At 42.2% G+C, this 22,276-nt stretch overlaps 1 protein-coding gene across 1 annotated transcript in view; it reads right to left on the bottom strand.

Moving 5' to 3' along the window:
• grb2b (growth factor receptor-bound protein 2b) overlaps positions 1-21,254 on the bottom strand; it is a 32,576-nt gene extending 11,322 nt beyond the window's left edge. The window contains exons 1-2 of the mRNA XM_085785006.1: positions 21,113-21,254; positions 19,562-19,822 (exon numbers count right to left, since the gene is read on the bottom strand). Of these exons, the coding sequence (XP_085641132.1) occupies positions 19,562-19,639 (78 nt within the window). The 5' untranslated portion in view covers positions 19,640-19,822; positions 21,113-21,254. The remainder of the gene's footprint in view (positions 1-19,561; positions 19,823-21,112) is intronic.
• Positions 21,255-22,276: the final 1,022 nt, after the last annotated feature.

The following is a 22,276-nucleotide window of genomic DNA, read 5'->3' as shown; positions in this document are numbered from 1 at the left end:
CATGCTAGATGTCACTGTCTTCCCCTCATTTTACACACTGGACCTTTAAGGAGGCCTTGTGCTGAAACACATCAATCTTCTCTGTACTGATCTGAGCCAATCAAATAAGTGAAATGTGTGTATTTTGGCCTTTCTTGACTCGAAAATGTGGGATGTGTTGCCCTTCTGAAGTGTTTCTGAATGTTCTCACAGTCCTATGTGTAATCCTTATTGCATTTCTGCCTTTAAGCAACCTGATGTGTACAAATTTCAGACGAAAACTTAGCAACAACAGCTCTTACTCATCCAGCTGTTGTCTGAATGAAGTTGGAAAAAAGCACCGGCAGACTATTTGATAACGCATAGCCACCGCAGATGTGCAAGGACATACAGCTTTAAAGGGAACAGAATAGATGTGATGCGTGTCACACAGCCAAGCTGTCACTTGTTTGATTCTCAGGGCAGCTTGGAGTAAAGCAGGGCGAGCATTAATCTCTCCAGGGAGGCGGGATCCTGATTTGAAGAATGACTCGAGTTTTACTTAGAAGAATTACACCAGCCAAGTTTGTTACCACCTTTGATCCTCAGTGCTTCCATGTTTTTACCATGTTCCTCCAATTTCTAATACACAATGCCTCCCCCCCTTTCCTTTGCCTATTTGTTTCTATCCCCTTAAATTCATCTTTTTCCCCTAGCCCAGCCCAAGACAGCTGTCCAGTTGGCCCCCGTGTAGTGTGAGTGGCCGCGGTCTGTTTGCACCAGGGAGCCTGCAGAATGCCAGCTGTCCCGGGCTCTCTCCAGCTGCTAAGACCAGCATGACTGGATGAGGGAGTGGCCTTGGACCAAAAACATAAGTAGCGGGGTGTAGGTGTTTCTATATGTGTATGTGTGTGCAATAGATAGGATCTACAGACATGAACGTATACTGTGTGACACAGAGAGATGGGTTGGTGTTTATGCTACAATGTTGTGGCATCTGAGCCAAGGCTGGAACAAAAAAAGGCCTTGGGCTCTATGTAGGACTGTATGTTGACACAGCAAACCAACCTTAAAGAACTAGTGTTTTCAAAAGGGCTGACTGGCAGCATGCAGGTCTATGCTTTCGTTTACACGGTTATCATCATCATCATCATCATCCTGTGGTGTGATGAAGACATCGGATGAAAGTTCAGGGGTTCAACGTTACAAAATCTCATCCGTGGACATCTCTATTAAATTTCATGCCAATTACCGCTCAGGGAGCCACGACTGCTAAGAGGGCAGACGTAAAAGATCTGACGACAGGAAATTGTATCATCCACTGATCTTGCATTTACCGACTTGCCTCCGATGATTCAACATGTTCAATCGGCCGAACTACCGCTGGTGAGGGAAGACTCGTGTCGACATGCAGAGTACAAAAAAATGAGAGAAACTGTGAAAAAAAAAAAACAGTGCGATTGCTGGCTGCAGCAGTGCCAGGGTGGTGGTGTAAAGGGCCTTTCCACCACTGATACTATGAACTGCAGTCGACCCTGCCTTTGCATTCTGCCAACAACACATGTATACGCTCTCCATATACCATGCCACATGATCAAGTGTTTGATTTAATTAAGCCCTTGCATGTGTTGCTGTCGCACTCACCGCTGACTCACAGAAAAGGCAATTTTGCGATCCTAAAACAGCGCCCTGGGCTCACACAGTCATGAGCAACATGTGACGGTGCGAGTGACTGATTTGCTTGATCCATGTATGCTGGAGTAAAACAGATTCAGAGAAGCGCGGCTCACAGCACAGCGTGCCTGCCCCGGGGCTGTTCTAGGAGAGCTGATCTGAAGGAAGAGGTGCCGTGTTGAGTTAGTCAGTGGAAATACACAAAGCGAATGTGTTCACGCGTACGCACGAACGAGAAGGGCGCCGCTTTCACCAGCTGAAGGATACTTTAAAACAAACAAAAGTAAGAAACGCTGTAGGAGTACGACATGTGCATGCTACAGCGTTGTAGGTGGCGGAGTTGCCAAGAAGTCAGAGAGACAGACAGTTGTTCATCCTCGCGACGAGGCTCGGGCCCACTTGTGGGCAAACATCCAGGCCGCTGAGGTGCCCTTTAAACCCGACCAGCTCCGAGCAGCGCTGTTCAGTACAATAAAGTCATATTAATCAAGTTTATAGTTAACACAACACACAGTTCGCTGCCAACTTGGGTTAATGATAAATCATACATCTCGTTCCAATGCATTCTGTTATTATTCAGAGGGTGGGTCTGCCTGACGGAGACTATAATGGGCCTCCAGTCTCGGTGAACTTGAGTAACCTTAAATAATTACCCGGTCTACAACCAAAGTTAATAATAGAGCACAGCAGGTGCTGCAATATACTGTACGCCTGCGCTTATTTGAATTGTTAAGATGCTTAAGTAAATTTTTCCAGGAGATTCAAAAATAAGCCACCGTTTGTACCAGGGGGTGTCCCAGTCTAATTAGTCAGTGTCTGATACAGATATCTCAATGTAACTAACTCACTCTCTGAGAGTTCATTATCCAGTTCCAACTGTAAAGCTGCGAGGGCGGCACGCAGCGCCATTGAGCTGACGACGTCCAAATAAAACAACCTGGGGTCACATCTTTGTGTTCACGTACACTGACGAGTTGTTCTGGGATGAGTGTGTCTCCATGACTCAGCTGACAACATGTGTAAGTGTTTCATGGCTCTTCAGGCTCCATTAAACAAACAAGTCAAACTTGTCCAGCCAAAACTAAACTTATGGGCGCATAGAAAGTCCTGGCCTCATTTGCAGTTCAAAATACAATCCTTGAGTTTTAAGCCCTGTTGAAACAGGTTGATCAAATAATAGACAATAACAGCATATGTTATCTTTTACACAAAAAAAAGATTTTAGATACCTTACTTAGTAGTCTTATGACCAGAACTCAGGTTTCTTGTGTTTAAATGAAATTAGGCCAGGCATTTTCAACAACAACACCTGCCTACAAGTAAAGGGTGGTGTCAAAGACAAAACCACAGTCGATAACTGAGAAGTGCTCAATCATATTTAGTAAATAAGCAGCCTCAGTTACAGAGAATCTTTCCTCACTTCCTTCAAATATGTCAGCAGGGGGGTTGGGCTAAACTAAAACTAAACTCAAACTGCTTCTCGGCCACACTCGCACAATTCTGCAACCACAGAAACAGCTGAAGCGCTGTGGTAAAGTCTGATCAACCCGTGCAAAGATAAAAGGTGTGCAATTCACCTGAAGTTTTTTTTTCCCCCAGCATCGCTAGTGGCCAATATGAAGAGCATAGTAATGGAGATCTGAGAAACTAACTGTGTTTTACTGTAGGTAGGTCATAGGTCCTTGATGCCACCTTTTAATACACTCTTAATAAAAAGATGCTCAATTTTCTTGTTTCTATTTTTAAGAAATTGCATGACATTTTGTGAAATTTGCTTGTTTGCCCTCTGGTGCAAAGTCAGATGATAAGATCAGTAAAACTCAAATATCTGTCAGTTAAAGGGATAGTTCAACATTTTGCCAATTTGCCAAAATGTTGAACTATCCCTTTAGACATGAGGTAACAGCCATCAGTCCGACAGTAAGAAAATCTGCCCACCAGCGCATTTTCAAATCACTTATCACTTTACACGCTGTTGGTTTAATCTACTGCATAAAAACAACGCATCATGTGCCAGGCTGTGTTTGTGAGGAGTAGTTGCCAGGCAACCAGGAGACTCCTGAAAGTTTCCAGTAAGGAGTGAATAATTGTATTTCACAAAACTTTTCCTCTGAGTCAGGTTCATCATCTTCCAAACATACATCTTGACGCAAGACTGAAAAAATTGGTCCTTGATTCAGCAACTGCCCATCCTAACCATGGCAGCTAATCTAATGACTTTTTTTTTTTTAAGTCTTTTTTTAATCCATTTAGCTATATAAGAAGACATTTGCTCAGATAAGACCTTCGCAGAATACACCCTCAAATGTTTCTATCTGGTGGCTCACAAAAGTGAAAGAATGGCAGCCCATGAGGAAAAGCAGAAATAAAATATTTGCTTGGCTGGCAGTTTTTTTTTTTTAACCATACAGAGAGGAGACAACTGCAGCATTGTGTTGGACTGAGCTCAGTCTCTCTGTTCCAAGCTGAGCCAGCATTGTGCTATCACACTTCTGTGGATGACAGGCATTCCCTCACTCTCTCTGAGGCTTTTTCTTTTCTTTTTTTTTTTGTTTTGTCTTTTTAATCTGATTGAACCACAATAGTTGTAGGAGTTCCTATTTGAGAGGCTAAGGTCCAGGCCGGAGATTATCTCCTCCACAGCTGCCACTGCAGACTCCCTCCTCCCCCTTTCTTTCTCTCACACACACTCAAATATTATCGCACTTCCATCCACGAGCCCATGGCTGACGGTAAACATCGGTAGCTGTCAGTCACACAAGACACACATCCACAACTATTAATCCAGCACCGATCTCCATCAACTTGTACAACATATTGTGTTTCATCACCGTTAATAATCATGAGTCATTGTCTGTACAGTATAGACTTATTTGTGTACAGATAAGGAGAAGTTGTACAGTTCATGACATCATCAGTGTTAACGTCAAAGCTTTCATTTGGATGGGGTCTAACCGACGACTACGCACAGATTAGATTGAAATCCTTACTTTCCTTTTCCTGGACACCTAAATCTGAGCGTCACAAAGAAAATCCTTTGTCACACTAAATGTGTTGATAAAAAGAAATTGCCATATTGACAAAAGTCGTATTTGCATGAGGTGCACATGGGGACCGCCTTGTGGAGGTCAGCGGAGGTGGGAAAGTGAGGTTACATGGTGAGAGCGACAGTGGGGGCAGAGAAAACAAGATGCTAAGTAAAGCACATGTCTGCACAGTCCACACGGGATTGCAATAAATCAGGAGCAGGGATTACCCTTGAGTGTGAGTTAATCTGAGCGTGCGGCAGGTCAGCCAGATAGAAAGATAGACAGGCTAAAGCTTCATCAGAACCTCGGAGGACGAAGCCCGGCGTCGGTGTCTGCCAGTTCTAACGGATCTGTTTATTTGTCCGGCGCGGCGGCAACCATGACAACACGAAACACTGGTTAGTTATCTAATCAGACCAAAAGAAAATTATCAGTTACAGAAGTACCTGCTCGTATGCAAAACCAGAGTCAGCCACTGGTAAAAGCAGCCAATGGACCAAAGCTGAGAGGAAATGCACATTTTAAGAAACCCACAGAGAGCACCGCAGGTCCGACATGGAAGACCTTTTCTGCCTCTATCCTCACTTCTTAACCAACAAAACAATGTGGTTTATATTACATAATACTAAATCACAATTGCACGGAATCAAACCGGATAAGAAACTTTGGTTCTTTGCGATTCACCCAGGCGACATATCTGCAAGGCAACATTAAAAATTTGACGCCAGTTCACGTGCGAACACTAAACTGGGGAAGAGAAACCATCAACATGAAAACTAAAATGTAGAACTACAGCAATGGCATCATGACCATACCGGACCTGCTTTCAGGACAAGAGATTTCAGTTTGTTTGTTTTTTACGTTGCGCTGCCAGTTTACGAGGTGGGGGCTTTGAGTCGGTCCTAAACAGTAAATGCACGGTATTAAGGTAGCAGGTGGGTCTGGCTTATAGGAGAAAGTATAAGATGATTGAGGAGAGCAAACACACACTAACACAGACACACACACAGATGTACTCAGGCATCCATGTGTGTGTCAGAGCCAACTGTGTGGCTGTCCAGGAGGAATGGCATTTGAGGCCTGATATTCTGGCACATGGGCAGCGGTAGTGAGTGACCCCTGAAGAGGTACGAGGACATACCCATTCACTTTAACAGTACACTGTCCAGGACAGAGACTAAGGCTTTTGTTTTTTTGTTTGTTTAGGATAAACACTGAAAACTGGACTGCTCTAAACTGATGATGGAGAGACTTAAAATCACAGACAGCAGGTCTGGGGGTGTGATGGGACGGGGGCGTGTGGTGTGAAATCCCAGACAAGTCTGTTTTTTGCTTTGTTTGGCAAAACAAAAACCCGTCAAATGGAGTTTGACCTCTTTAGCTCCCAGCAGGGAGGCTGCAGACTAAGACCAGGGCCGGGCCACAGCCAGGGAGGCAATGAGTGTCATGCTGATGTAGGGAGAGAAACAGAGGAAGAGATTACAATGGATTCAGGCAAATGAAGGGCTTGTAACACTTGTAATTAAAATAACGCTGCAGGCCATTACCACATGGTGAGCCTCCCTTATAGAGAAGCAATTGTAGCTTCAAACACACACACTGTACCTCCGGCCCAGTGAATAAAATCAATGTTTGGGACACGGAGCAGAAGAAGCTGACCGCAGCAAGGCCACCAACTCTTATACAGTAGTGACATTCAACATTGAGCTAATACAGTATTAAAGGTCCAGTGTGTAATATTTGTCATGGTTTATTAGCAAAATCTGAATATACTACCAATAAATATATTTGTATAAGTTCATAATCGCTGTAAAATAAAATCTGTTTGGTTTTCATAGCCTTATAATTCTTCTTTTATACATATCCACCTTTTTCCGAAAGTCAAAAGCGTAAGCCGGTTTTGCTCTTCTGCTGCTCTGGAATTTTATGTTTACGTTTCCATGGTTTCGGTAGTCGCAGTAAATGCATGGATTTCTTTTTTTCAATGAAAATCTGTAAAAACGCATGGATCATGACACCAGCTTTTAACAATGGATATCACACAAATTGACATCCGTGTTAAAAGCCAGTGTTAATAGATCCATGCATTTACCGCAACTATGACAACGACTGAAAACCGTGGAAATGTAAACGGAAAATTCCACCGGAAATGCAAAACCGGCTTCCGGTTTTGACCCTAGATGACGTTCGGAAAGTTGTGGATACACTGGACCTTTAACACCACAATTGAGCACTTTGTATTTTCTTGATATGAAAATATCTACTAATCAATAAATTGACCTATCATTTTTGTTGTGGGTTATCAATGATTACAAATATTTTCAGCATCAGCTAAGCTGTAGCTGATTAAAAAATTTAAAAAAAAGTGAGTGTCTCATGAAAACTGGACAACCTATCATGATGTCTGAGGAGATGAGGAAGCTACTGGCCATAGCAGATGGATGAAAACAGTGAAAGGCTCAGTTTGGCTTAGCACCACTTTCTCCTCTAAGCATAAATTTGACTCGGGCAACTGGAGGCAGGATCTGCTCTTACATCATGATGTTGTTTTTCACAGCTTGAGTTCTCAGTGCTGTTTATGTTGGCGATGCCCTCTAATGACTCCAGCTTTAAAAAAAGCGACAAAATCTGTTGTGCAGTCAACAGATGTGACAGATTAGACGATTGTGTGTATTTTGGAAGAACTGATGCAGTCACGTAGCTTAACGTCGTTAAGAATGGGCACGGTGCCGCCTGATGCCAGCGCAGGGTTCACACGCTGTCATTGAAGAAATCATTAACACACATTTATACCACTATACATCACTGTGTTTTTACGACATGTTAGTCAAAATCAGACTCCTGACTTTCTCTTCTTCACCCATATGCTGTGCAGAGTGGGAACTAAAGCCGAGCACAAGAGGGAGAATGACAACGTTTGGTTTAAATACAGCCGTCAGTGTCTTTATGGCACATCAGGAGGGAGTGATGGTGGTGATGAGAGGGAGAGAGACCTAATTACAGCTCTCTGACTCAACACTCTGCTACTGAGATTTAGAAGCTGCGAGGACAGAAGTAGAAGAAGCATGAGAAGAAGAGCGGAGAAAGAAAAAAAACAGGACACAAACAGTGACAGAAGACAGATCAAGAGATGAATAGCAAAAAGCAAGAGAGAGAGCGACAGAAGCTGTGAGAGAGAAAGAGGGAGAGAGCAAAAGAAGAGGACAGAGAACCACTTTGAAGAATCACACTCCTTGTGATCAGCTTAGGAAACTCCTCAAGGGCAAATAACATAAAATGAGGGCATCTCTCTTTCAGAGCAGCCAAACTAGCTATGTTTTATTCTGCAGAGTGCACTGTCCTCCATCTGCGGGAGCTGGCTCGCTAAATGCCATCAATGCACCGAAAAGAAAAGCTGTCTTTACCGGCATCCTTTATCGAAATATTCTCTTTAGTAAGGAAAATATGAGACAATTATGAAGATTAAACCTTTGTTTTGGTTGGTGGTTTGTGGGGCACATGGAGATGACATCTAGTAAGTGTGAGTAACGTCAATCTGGATTTTTATGTCCAGGGGTGGTGATCAAAAGACCCCGGAGCCGTCCTAATTCCTGCTTTAGATGGCTGATTAAATGAGCTACACAGCTTGCCTGCAGTGGATTACAGAATTAGAGTGTGTCTACGGTGACCCCATCATTAGAGGTACATGTGCACCATCATCAACGATTAGGAAGGAGTTAGGAGCCATGCAGCAACAAAATAAAGCACTTAGGAGCACAATCACAACAGCTCTTAATGTTGTAATCTGTATCTGTATCTGACACTTACGGGCAAAGGTTTGGTTTTTTTAAAACCGTTACACTATTGTCCGTCCTCGCAGCCAGGAGCAGTGAACCAAACTAAAATTGCATGCATCACCTGCAGTGTCAGTATCAGTTACTAAAAATGGAATCGAGGTTATCACAAGCTATAATGCTGTTAAGCCGTAAGACACTGAACAACTCATTAATTAGGACATGATTCAAATCATTAAAGGCCCTTCAGCAAAGAGATACAAACACAAACATTGTGGATCACTTTTTATTCACTATACAGTGCTCCATCTCCATTTTAGGCCGGGTGTTGAACTTGGTGCGAAATCTATACAATATATAGTACCAATCACACAATGCAATGTGCCTTATTTTATAGATATAACCAGTTAAGGGACAACGAGGAGTTTCGGAAAGAGAAGTGTTTTCACACCATATTTCCCATGAGCCTCCTCGCACACAATGAAATTCTTGGACCGGCGCAAGACAGACGAAAGCGAAAACATTTGCCAAGAATGTTTTAATTAATCAAGAACGAAAGTCGGAGGTTCAAAGACGATCAGATACCGTCGTAGTTCCGACCATAAACGATGCCAACTAGCGATCCGGCGGCGTTATTCCCATGACCCGCCAGGCAATGTCCGGGAAACCGATACCAGGAAATGCTGGACGAGTCGACCACTTAACAATAATGTCAGAATAACTATAAAGACAAAATGATATATTTATCGAAAATGGAGCCATTAACAAGTGTGGGTAACGGAGATTCATCCACATTAATATGAGACTCTTTTATAACCACAAGCAAACTCCTCTGGATCTCTTTAAGAGAAAAAAATAAAATACTGATGGTTAAGAAATGCCCACAACCTCAACTCACTGCTGGGAAGTAGTGTCTGAGTGAACAAAGGTGTAACTGCAGACTAAGCTGCACACTGACTGTCTACTGCTCTGTCCAGTTCTCCAACACACCTGTACTGCTGCTGCTCTTTGTGTCTACAGGCTGTCCTTGAGCTCAGACACTCACCGCTCTGAGCTAGCGAAGAACAGAAATAGAGGGAGAGAGAGAGAGAGAGAGAGAGGGAGTATCATTTTAAGAGAGTGGGTTTCAGCTTCCGTCCAGGCATGAGTGCTGACATATTAAACCTTGCCCAGTTGAGCAGCTATTAGGCCAGAGTGGGTAGTTGCTGGGACAAATCAGTGTCTGCCTGCCGGGCCTGTTGCCGTGTGTTGACTCGGAGCCGTTACCTCAAATACGCCGACACACAAAACAGGCCAACGACAGAAAGGGAGAAAGGCAAAGACAAGGTTAATGCAAACATACTTCCCTCCATTACCAAGCTATGGCAATATTTGCAGTTTCCACATCTCTGTCCATTGGGGCTGCAAACAGCTGCATGCAGGTAGTGGTGTCACAAGCAGAAAAAAGTTTGGCAACTAGAGCCCTGCTGTTGTGAAGTAGACCACACGTCTACCTTGTATTTTTGTCTTCTACTGTTTTACTAATGAAAATCAACTAACAAGCACAGGTTGTGTGAAGAGGAAAGTGGCACATGCACCATCTCTGTAAAAATGGGGTAAACATTGATTGTGTACCTTGAATACTAAACTAGTTTCAGTTTTTACAGCGTCATGTTGTTTTCTGTAGCTGTCTGATTTCTCCACATTTGTTGACATCATATTGTGTCTGAAGGTCCACCTGTTACTTCACAGCTCCAAGGCAGACAGTGTCAGCTGTCTGTTTAATCCCACTCTGACTTCACCTTTTCACTTTCCAGATGTTGCATGGACGTGTTTTAAACTATTTCATCATGTATTTATTATCTCATTTTACATCACATAATCCCATTTGCAGGACCAGAATGAACTAAGGTATTAATCTGAAATGCATTTGAGTGTTTTTTAAGTTTAAATGCACTGCATGTTTGTTTAGATACTAGCATTTACAGTTTTTTCTTAATTTTTAAGAGGTGAGAGAGACAGCTCAGGATTTTGCTGACTGAAGTAATAACTGTTGCCTTCAAGTGTAAGTGTCTTGATGTGTGTAGTATGCTATCACCAAAAGGTCAATGTGCTGAGAGGGTTAAGGATGATCAATAATTTGTGACAAATTCGCAACGTTGTGGCAAATTTGTGTAGTGTGTAACGCATAAGCTTTTGATGAAGTAATGTTACTTTCATAAAAGAAATCTATTGTGAAATACATATCCTATGGTAGGACTGGACGATATAGAAAAAAAGCATATAAATAAAAAGATAATGCTTTTACTTAATGACCTACTTTTAATAAGGAGCATACAAAAACTGAATATAAATTCAACTCTTTATTCAACCACCTTTTACCATAACTGAAAGTTGTAAAAGAGTAAAAGAAATCAAGTTAAGGGACCTCACCTGACTGATGTAGGCAAATATCAACTCCCCCTGGTCCTCCCCCTGGTCCAGCCTAGCATCACTATGGGCTTTACAATGCATCAGCTGGTCGGAAAAGAGTTAGTTTATCTGGAACTAGTGATACAGCGGAGCCTACCGACTGTATGTGGAGGAGTACTGAGTGAGCTGGTTAGTTCCAAATAAACAAACTTTTTTCCGACAAGCTGATGCATTGTAAATCGTATATTCTCTAACTGGTGTATTATTTTGAGACAGGACTTCTTGTAGGCGGTGAAAATACGCTACGCTGAATAACTGTCCCTCATTGACAGCCGCTCTGTGTAAAAAAAAGAAAAAAAGAGAGAAAAGTGGAACTATCCCTTTTAGCTACATGATAAGACTATTATGGAAAAGGGAGGGAAACTGTGTTTTTCTATCAAACTTTTTATCGGCCCGTTTCTTTTCTGTCTATCGATCAATATATATTGTTATCAAATTATCGTCCAGGCCTATCCTATGGTTATGCTTTGTCATGGCAAGCCTCTGGAAAAAAAAGGTTCTCTTATATTAATAGGGTCACAGTTTTAATTACACAAAAGAAAAGAGAAAAACTGAGTCAGAATAATTTACTTATCCAAGCTTTCTCTCCAGAGATTTTGCTCTTAATTAGTCTGCTCCTTTTCAAATGTGAACATGCACAGCGTCTTGGACTCCAGTGAGCTCCTACAAGGCCTTTGGCAGCGTAAGTAGGGTGACTCTCAACTTCATCAAAAACTGCAAAATGTCCAACCGAGCAACGATTTATTGACCTTTCAGCTCCACAGTCAACTGCGCTGCTGACTTGAACTTGGTGTGTTTGTAAAAGAAAAGTGTCAAACGGTGGGATTTGGATCTGGGTTTGGAGCTTAGACTCTAATGACGGCTTATGAGTCTTTCGAGTGAAGTTTGGATTTTCAAGACGTCTAGCAGCGCTGATACAGCTCTTCCCCTCTCCAGTGGTCAAGTGGATGGGGGAAAGGAAATCGATACTCTAAGCACTAATAGGCGATGAGGGAGCCATTAATCAGGGGGAGGGGCGGTGGGCCTTGGGAGAAAGTGTTGAAGTAAGTCGCTAAAAGCCTCGGCCTCCTCTATAACCCAGCCCCTGCAGAGGTACAAGATGTCTGTCATAAGCCAAGTGAAAAAATAATGAGTCCTCGGTGAAGGGAAGTTCTAACTGTGTCAGAAAGGACTGCGCCGGTGCTTCTCAGTGTGAACTCAGGGCTGTAGTAGTGTGGTAGGTGTCGGCTGCTGCTGGAGTTAGCTGGAGACACAGGAAGTTGCTGGGGGTTGGAAGACATCAAACAGGATATGAAAACAGCTCTGCAGTAGCATTAACGTAAGCACACACGGACACACTGCTGCTAGGACAGACTAGACAACTTCACCACACGTGCTAAGCTCAAGTGGCTCCATCAGGTTTTGGGACAGCTGGATGAGTGGGTGGGGCGGTGGCTGCGATGTCAATTCTCAAAGAAAAGACTCTTTATGAATCTCCGTCACATCCAGGTTGAAACTAAAGTTACGAATGTTTATTCATTTATAAAAACACCTCTCTACTGTTCCCTGTACTGTAGCTTTCCTTTCAAGCTACACACAAAAGTCTGAATGGACGTGTCGCTATCTGGACTATTCAACATGCACCTTGATGTCTGCTGCAGTTCCTTCTTGATATTTTTATTTCTCAGTGCAATAATAGCTTCCATATTCTCTTTTGTGAGCTGACATTTACATCCTATAATGACCATGGAGCATCTTAATGATCTCCACAAAAGCTCTGTTGGTGATCTGCTGGCAAGCTCTCATTCAACTCCTGTGGTGACAGTTTACGGCTTCCTATTACATTAATAGCTGCAGTACAATATTGACACGGTGAACAAGGCTCGAGTAGAGTCCGAACAACTAAATGCTTTGAATCTGTAGACAACACTTTGCAGAAGGTGGAGAGGCGGATCTTCCATTACACTACACGGACAGAGTTCAAAGATCTGCTGACGGGAGCTAATTCTGCCAGCTAGCAGGGCTGTTAATCTTTATTTATTTAAGGAGGAAATGAGAACAAGTGTGCAGTGCTCAGGGCAATGGCCACCCTCTACTGTGGCCTCCACATGCCTGCTGCTTTGCCTCTAGACCTGCTTTCCGACACAGAAAATGTCACTGGGCGAAGCTACTGTAGCATACTCTGGGACAGTCATAGAGGTGCTCGACATATATCGCCTACGATGAAAGCCCGCATTCGCCCAATCCATGCCTCAGAAGCCAATCAGTGGGCGGGATTCATGTAGTGATAAGGTGATCTCTCACAAGCAGTCAACCATAACACAACATGGTCTCTGAGGCTCAGAGCAGAGAACCTGAAAGTTGACTCATATAATGTCTTCACACTTGAGTTTATTTTAGGAGTCTCTTGAAGGTCCAAGTTTATAGAAAATAAACACTGTGTCCATCTATAGATGTCCTGAGTTTTACAGCATTTTTCGCAAAAGAAAATCACATTTTAAAGGATATCGTCAGATTATCATTATTGGAACATTTTTTAAAATAGTAAAAGTTAGTTTTTTCCGCCCATATCGCCCACGACTAGACAGCCATCACAATCACAATCACATGTGTGGACTAAAACCACAAGTAGCTAAAAAGCTGGTTGATTTGGAGCACATTTGAGACCTGACACTGGACCTTGTGACATTTGTGCATGTGAGCCATGACACCACTGTGGGGCATGATGAATGATATCATCTGTCACCGTAATCTGCTCATCTTCAACTCAAAGCAAGTCAAGTGGTAACATTAAAAAGTGCATGTGTGTGGACCTCAGTGATCAACGGCAACTTCTAACAGAAACCAAATTTTTTTTTTTTAAAGACCATAAAATTCAAAAACACGAATACAGTTGGATTTATACATAGCTCTTTTTTTTTTTTTTACCACCGCCAGTAACCACCTTCCACCTTCCCTTTTTTCGTCTACGCATGATGGGAAATCACACTGTGAAACTGAACTAGTCTGCATTATGCAAATTTGTCACAGGCCCACACACATTTGTACTGTGAGATGTTGTACATAAGCTTGTGCTTCGGAGCTGTCAAATGTCCTCGGGTCTGGATGTAATATTTAAGACTCATCATCGTCAGCCTGTCTGTCTCTACATTTAGAACAAGAGAGAAGTTAAAGCAGTTTAACTACTTGAATCTGGCTGCAGAGATAAAACAGGAAGGTAGTTGCAACAGCTCCGTGTGTGCCACGCTCTGATAAGGAGCAAAAGCAATACGCAGAGTAAAAATACACACCTAGTGATGTCGGTAGGTGTAGTGAATCAAACGCTAAAGGCTCTAGCATCTGTCATAGGAGGGAAGACCGGCGGGTTAGTGGCCTCGGTTGTAGTGTGACGGTCTCCTGCGCTGCTCATGAGCTGACAAATGATACAACTAAATGTTGGCGTATGACTCAAGGCTGCAAATTAGAGGTCGAGCCTGGTCTGAAGAACCAGCTGTGTGAGTCACGGTGACACAGTGCCTGCTAGCTGGCTGCCTGTTGTGGAACCCAATTACTAAATATCTTGGTGACATTAGACACTATTGGGTTTTTTTCTTCCTTGTGTAATTGAAGCCCATTAGTGCTGTCACAGACATTATTAATTCAAGGAGACAAAGCACAACAAATGTGTTGTGGGGGAAGAACAACGGCTCAGTCAAAGTAAAGGAATCACTCATCCAAAGACAAGCAAATTGAATTCTCTGAGGGATTTCACAGTTTTCTCTTCAAAAGATTTACAGTCTTTATACTGACCTCATTAGTAGGTGATCTGATCGTGAGGGAAATTCTCATACATTTTTTTCCATCTGGTACGATGCTTAATCTTGCTCCGCTCATAATCACACACCTACATGGTATTATGACAAGTGATCAAAGATGGCACACACACACCTCTCATAATGATTAAATAGGTCGATACAAGAGGATTTCGTGTCCCCAAAACAGCCTTTTCATCCTGTTAGTGTGCAGACCGTTAGATGGATGCTTACATAAAAGGCATGTTCTAAAAGCAATTGAGACGAGGAGGAAAACTGCTGTGTGGCGGCGTGGCACTGAGCCAGAGCTGGAGCCCCCTAATATTTGGCTTTCAAACACAATGATTTCTACTGAGTCACTCAAAGTGTAAGTAACTGTACTGCTACTACTGATGCGGATCATAACTGCTACTGTATCAATACACACTGCTTTTCTTTCACCACAGCTCAATATACATGTTGTAAATACTCACAAATGCATTTTAGTCCAGTAATTTTAAGCCAAAATGGGAGTCAACCTCGAACAAATTGCAACAGAAGCAAACTCAGCTGATTTTGTATCCTCAACATGTCCTGAGTGAGGGAGAAAAAGCCTTGGAGATTCCCATTAGGGGGAAGTTTCAAAAAAGACCAAAATAATTTATGCAAATTCATGCAAATTTGCTCATGTTAACAAACAATTTAAAAAAACTTGTAATACATTTTTGTTTGTCTTAATGTAAGTAATCAACTGGGTAATTTTCATGGAGATATCTAAAGGTTAAAAATTGTACCCTATATAAAAAATAATTAATAGGCGTATGAATGGGCTATATTTGGGTCTTTTTCAAAACTTTCCCCTAATGGGATCCCCCCCCCCTCCCTCACTCAGGACATGTTGAGGATACAAAATCAGTTGAGTTTGCTTCTGTTGCAATTTGTTCAACCTTTTTTTATAAAATGAGTGGACTAATTATGATGTGAATGAAAAGGAAGTAGAACAAACAAACAGATTTTCCTGTGTGCTCATGAGACAGCAGCACAGCCACCATCTCCCAGCGATACTGGAAATGGTGAGAAGTTAAGGATGCTACATACAAGTAAAGCCTTAACACGGGCCTGCTCTCTCATGAGAGGGAGCCTTTGTCTGAAGAGCAGAGCTGTTTAGTATTAGTATCAGCAGACAGATAGCACTGGAGATGGAGGCAAAGGAGCCACAACGATCCACCTCTAAAGTCTTCCTTCAGATACTGCTACTCCAGATCCTTGTCTACAGCGTGTCGCACAGAGAAACGTGTACATCAAACCCTGTTTTTGACCATCGGTGTAATTGAGAGTTGCCAATTGAGAGGAGAATTTAGTTTAGTATTGCTGATGTTCAGACAGCTGTTATGTAACCAAACATCCAACTGCTCTAAAAAGCAGAGTGCAAAGAGCAAAGTGAGATAGTGAGCAAGAGAGACCAAAGTGCTGTAGCATTATTTAGTACTGATCTCTTAGAAGCGACTTAACAGGGCAGAAAAAGTATCGGACAAAAGGTTTCAGCAGCCACAAAGGAAGAGTCACAGCTAAAACCAGACCAACCTATGACACACTTTCAAGGTATAGGCCTACCTGTGCTAAAATTACACCAGCTGGTCATGAATTCTTTACAAAGCCATTTTATACTTCTCTGTAAATCGGCACAAAAAAAAGAAAAAATCTAGACCGATGGGTTTTCTGCTTGTTTTAAGGAAAGGGTTAAGCCAATTCTTTTCAAATAGGACCAACAACTCATTGATTGTATGTGCCAGCCAGTTTGAAAATCGCTGGATCAATAAATCCAAAACTGCAACTGACAACAGTAGCCTTACAGTCCCACTCTAAATAACATTTAATATGAGTCCACTGTTGCAGCAGTGTGTTTTGGTGAGTGACAGGAGCTTGTTCCATCTTGTTTCCCAGAGATTACCTAGGGGGAAACATTCAGACTTGAGACTAATGTATGAGTACTGCAAAGAGGAACAAGAGAGGAACACAGGATAAAGGAGATGAAAGAAATGGAGAGGGGGATGGTTTCTGACAAACATCATGCCACTTCATTCAGTCTAAAAAAAGTGAACTGGTCCTATGGGCAAAGCAGCCAACAAATGATTCAGATGAAATGTGGACAGTGCTCGAGGCAACACTGATACAGGCTTTCCTTCCCCATTTCAGTTTCTTTCTCTAGGCAGAAATAACCTGCAGAGCATTGGCGGCTTTGACAGTTTGTGCACTTACAGTATCCACCAGCAGGGTCCAATATATTGGGCCTGGATAAATGAATACCTTGTTTTAAAGCCAGCGTGTGTAGCTGTGTTTCCAATAAACTATCACAATTCTTTTGTGACAATATACATACACGTCACCATTGCGTCATAGTGCATCAATAAATAACAATGCTCATCATCGGATTGGGCCACTATGGGGTTGAGCAATTATTGCGATTGGTCAGTGACAACCAGTCCCAGCTCAATTTCTTGTGCACTTCAAATACCAGGAACACAGAAGGAACAACAACAACAACAACCAGCCCACTGCTGTAGTGGGAGTTCTCCCAACGCTCCTGATGACCAGTCAGACCACGGCAGACAGCTCTGCTCTAAATGTGATTGAGAGAGAGAGAGCAGCAGAGCAAGGAGGGGTTCAGCAAATCAATGTGCTACCATGAATCAAAATTTTACCCATTTTAAAAAATAGTAAAAAAAAACAAAACAAAACAAAACAGAGGAATAAAATCAATGTGTAGCAGCCGGTATCAATGATGTGGTTGGCCACCACAAATAAATCAATATATGGGGAAACGCTGGTGTAGTAGCGGCACCAAGGTCAGACATTTTACCAAATCCACAGAGTGCTATTAACTGTATCTGAGTATAGTAGTTTGGATTGAGCCATGTGAAACCAATGGAACTTGAAATCACAAAATGTAAATGAAATGTACTTCTTGTTGAACCTGAGGCTCAATGTAAAAGTAGACCTGCTCGTGTAAAATAGGTTGAATCTAGAAACCAAAGAGTTTGTTTTCAAAGAGTTTTTTGTATATTTTAGTCATTTATGTAAATTGACCTAACTTATCACTTTCCTAAATCAGCAGACACGCAAACGGCCTGTGAAACACTGCTGAAAGCAAGAAGCACTTTGTAAGGAAGAATAAAAAACAAGAATTGAGAGCAACAACCTGGCAAATAAATGGGGAACTAAGAAGTACAATCTAGGTTGTTAAATGATGCCAAAATGAATAGAACATGCAACATGTTTCACCAAAACAATATTCAGTTCTGTCTAAATTACGCAGGAACCAAGAGGCACATCTCATCCCTAATGATGTCAATTAAAGGAAAAAAATCTGTGGTATTTCCCATTAACATTTGGACTGGAACTCTGCCATCTGGTAAAAAAGCTTGAGGTTTCCCAACAAGACGGCTGGCCATAGAAATGAGAGGAAAAGTACAGTACCTTCTCCTCTCTTATGCAAATTTAATAAGAACTCATATTTAGCTCAGTGTTTCCTGAGCCGTCTCTCTCTCTCACCCTCCCTCACACGAGGCCCCCCTGGTGAGATAAGACGTCATTTCGAAGCTCACTTCTCAAATCTCTCATTCTGGGAAAATACGGCACTCGTCTCCTAGAAGAACAGTCAACTCATCCACACCAACTGACGTCTTCTACATAGTACATTATGTTACAGGACACAATAAAATCAAGCCATTTCATGACAACGTTACAAGCTGCTATGAAGGAGTGTTGCACGCTACACACATCACTTGCACAGGGGTGGGCTCCTGTGACATGCACTGGAAACTAGTGAGCCCTTCGGACTCTGTGAGGAATACACGTGGTGGGTATTTGTTTAGATGTCACTATTGATCCCTTATGAGTATGTAGTAACATTTGTATTGTCTCATTTCAGTTTTCACTACTATACATAAAATAGATATCATTAAATACAAATGTATCTATGTTACATCTACTCAAGGAAAACGATATATTATGTCAAAGATTGAGTCTTGCATCCCTTAAAAGGACACATTGTCCTGGAAAATGCTTCCTAATTACAGTGGACCGTTGCGTCTGCATCCCGCAATCATGGCTTTGACTCGTAGTACCAGGATTATGATCAATGAATATAAATGCAAGAATGAGTGTGAAGCAAAACTGCAGTATATACTGTATTTTCTAATATTTCAGCTTCTTCATCAAGGTGATGACATCAAGCCTTTCCTCACAGAAACAGTTAAGCATAAGCTTCTCGTGCCTGAAGATATGGACAAGCCTGAGGTTTCACACAGATGACTTTAAATAGCTCATAATAGAACAAAACCCAAACAAAGGCCTTGGAGCTCTTGCCTCTTGTTAATCACAGTGCCTTCAGCGGTGTAACATTAGCACTGCTCCTTTACAATGCTTTGCTATTGTACACTAGGCTCCAGCATCTAGGGCTAAAATTTTGTTGTTCTGTTGCCACACTTAATTACCATGCGCACCATCACATGATGCAGCAGTGTGTTTTGAATTTTAGGCTATAGCCCAATTTAACTGCTCTATTTTCTTTTTTTAAAGTGGTTTATGTTTAACTAACACATCAGTAAACCACATGGCAACAAACAGAACAGACAGAATAGGTAGATACAACTGAAAAATAAGATATTGATCTTCATGTAGGACTGTAGTGTCATTTGGGCAATTATATCAATGTTATTGCCATTTCTTTCCTTTTTTTTCCCCTAACAAAATAAGATTACTTTCTGAGTTTGTGACCGCTAATGGTACTTTCATTTACCACATGACAGTTGTGATGAATTACACAGGAAATAAATACACAACCATTAAATATTCTCAAGAACTTACTAATTATGAGTAATGCATACAAGCCCTAACTTCCAGTGATCAAATAGCTGTCACTTACTTTAAGGACTTCTCCACGCTTGAAACTAAGCTCATCATCAGCAGTTGCTTTGAAATCGTATTTGGCAATGGCCTCCATGGTCCTTGGCTGCTCGCTGGAAAACTGCTTGGTTGTGGTTGGTGTGTTTCAGGGACTTGAATAAAAAAAATGAAAACGCTTATCCAGGCTGCTGTGGCCAGATGCTTCTCTCCGAGTCTCTCCTCCCGTCTATGACCCGTTCCTTAACGGTTTAGACCTCACATAAAGGTCACAGTAAGGTACCTGTAAACAAGAAACAATGTGATGTTCAATCAGGCTAGTTCAAATAGTTTGTTTGGCAAGTGTTTGCTTTGATATGTCACATGTAATGCATAAAATGAACAAAATACAGTGAAAAGAAAGTATTTATGATAATCTCCAGTGGCAAATCTATGTTAAAGTGGAGTTCAGGCTGGCTGCTACTGATCTGAGGAGGAGAGCTATTGATGCAAAGTTCACAATCACAATCAGCAACAGTATCTATAGCCTATACAGCTTGTTGACAGCCAACCATCTGGCACAACCAGTGGTAAGTCAGTATCCTACTTAAGCACAGCTGAGTTACACTGGTTAAACCTGCAGTTACTTAGTTAAATGGATAAACCTACGTTATCCCATTAAGTTGTTTGCTAATATTATGGACGTGCAGCTCTGATGGGTTCACAGTAATTCAAGTCTGCGACTATTAAGGCCATTAAACCTGACAGCCGTCTAGATAACAGCAAGAGCAACAGATGTATGACAAATTATATACACACGCAAACTTTGTTTCCTTTTTATTCAAAACCAGCCCCAGCCATCCCCACTAATATGAAGCTCATACGTCAGCCCAGACAGCCCTGAAATGTGAGCCTTGTAGTTGTTTACAGTATTACAAACAACTCAACTCATGACTACTATAGCCTCAGTAAAAACAAACGGAAAGAAAGCACATCAGTGACAGGGGGTATTAAAGACGATTATGAAAAGGGAAGCTGAAGTCCGAAGGGGCAGACCTGCAATTATCCTCTAGAATGTGCCACCCTCTGATGGCTCTTTCCTGTCAAAATAATATAAGCCTAAAACATGTCCCAATGAGCCATTTTAAGCTTCAGACCGCGTTTTTCTACCGTTTTCACGCGACTTCCACTGAATCGATTCCGTTCCAGCGAACAGACTGCGCCCTGTGTTCTAGAACGCTGGAGCTAGCATGCCGGCTAACGGTCGGGTAACAATAACTGCGATGCAGTGTGGTGATCAAACTTCACCGATCAAATTTACTACAACAGGCAAATTAGCGATGATACGACTCTAAACAAGTGGCCGGTTTAAAACACACGCCAGATGTTTGTCAAAGCTCCGGGCCTGCTGGCTGGCTTCACGTTGGCAAATGTGAAAAGGAAGAAAACACCTTTTTTTTTCATAGCGCAAGCTGTTGTTGCTAGCTCAGAGGCACAGTTAGCCCAGCTAACGTCAGAGAACTTGACTAGCCTGCGTCGTGAAAGGAAACAGCGCACAACTTTTACGAGAGGAGAAAGCGTCAGTAAAACTCACCACTCGAGATATTCCGTTTCAATGTTGCCACCGTAACAAACGAAAACCTGTCGTGTAACTATCAACTCCCTGTTTCCTCTGGAGAGGCAACAAACGATGTAGGTCTAGTGTCGCTTCCACCCCGTCCTGCGAGCCTAAATCTAGCTACTAGCATAAGGTTTGCGACGTTTGTTTCCGCTTCCTTCCACAGCGCTGGGAGGGTCTCTGCTGTTGTGACTGGAGCTCCTCCCTGTCAGTCTGCACCAGGGGTCTGTCAAGCCCACCACAGACCTGTTACTATGTTACTATGTTACTATGTTGCTGTCACCCAGAACTGCCTTCAATTACACCTTTCTCTGTGTGTGTGTGTGTGTGTGTGTGTGTGTGTGTGTGTGTGTGTGTGTGTGTGTGTGTGTGTGTGTGTGTGTGTGTGTGTGTCTGTGTCTGTCTGTCTGTCTACGGTATCTATCTATCTATCTATCTATCTATCTATCTATCTATCTATCTATCTATCTATCTGTCTGTCTGTCTGTCTGTCTGTCTATCTATCTGTCTGTCTGTCTGTCTGTCTGTCTGCAGAAGTTCCTTCCTCCATGTCACTCATTAAATATTAAGTCAGGGTGAAACAAAGCAAGGTGGGGCATCAGATAGAGTGTGTTGGAGCATTTAAATACTATTAAATTTATGTCTGTGAAATCAAAGTCAAACTGTTGCCACAACAGTGTTTTACACCTGCCTTTACCAGATCTCTTATAGTTACAGTAGCCTAATAGTAAGTAGACGGCATGTGCTCTGCTGCTGTATGCTGCACTTCACTTGTCTGTAAAAACTGTAGGTCATGTGTCTTGATGTTATCTATCAGTAAAAAAAAAAAAAGTGATGGTAAAAGAGGGCACCTTTAAAACCAAACCACCAACTTCACCACACACTCTCCCAGTTCCTGTCATTTAGCACACACACACACACACACACACACACACACACACACACACACACACACACACACACACACACACACACACACACACACACTTTTTATTTGATGGTGTTCTAGATTACTTCAAATTAAATATATAGGCTAGCCTATAAAGAAGATAGGCTACGTCTAGAAACTCGCCTCATATAATAGCTACAACTGCAACTTCCACATGTGTGTAAGCTGTTAGCCTTATCCCACTACACAAA

The sequence above is a fragment of the Trachurus japonicus genome, chromosome 8 (genome assembly GCF_045865225.1).
Source record: "Trachurus japonicus isolate A0001 chromosome 8, Traja_1.0".
In the NCBI taxonomy this organism is placed as follows: domain Eukaryota; kingdom Metazoa; phylum Chordata; class Actinopteri; order Carangiformes; family Carangidae; genus Trachurus; species Trachurus japonicus.
Note: the sequence above shows the minus strand (reverse complement) of the source record. Positions and strands in the feature narration are given on the sequence as shown.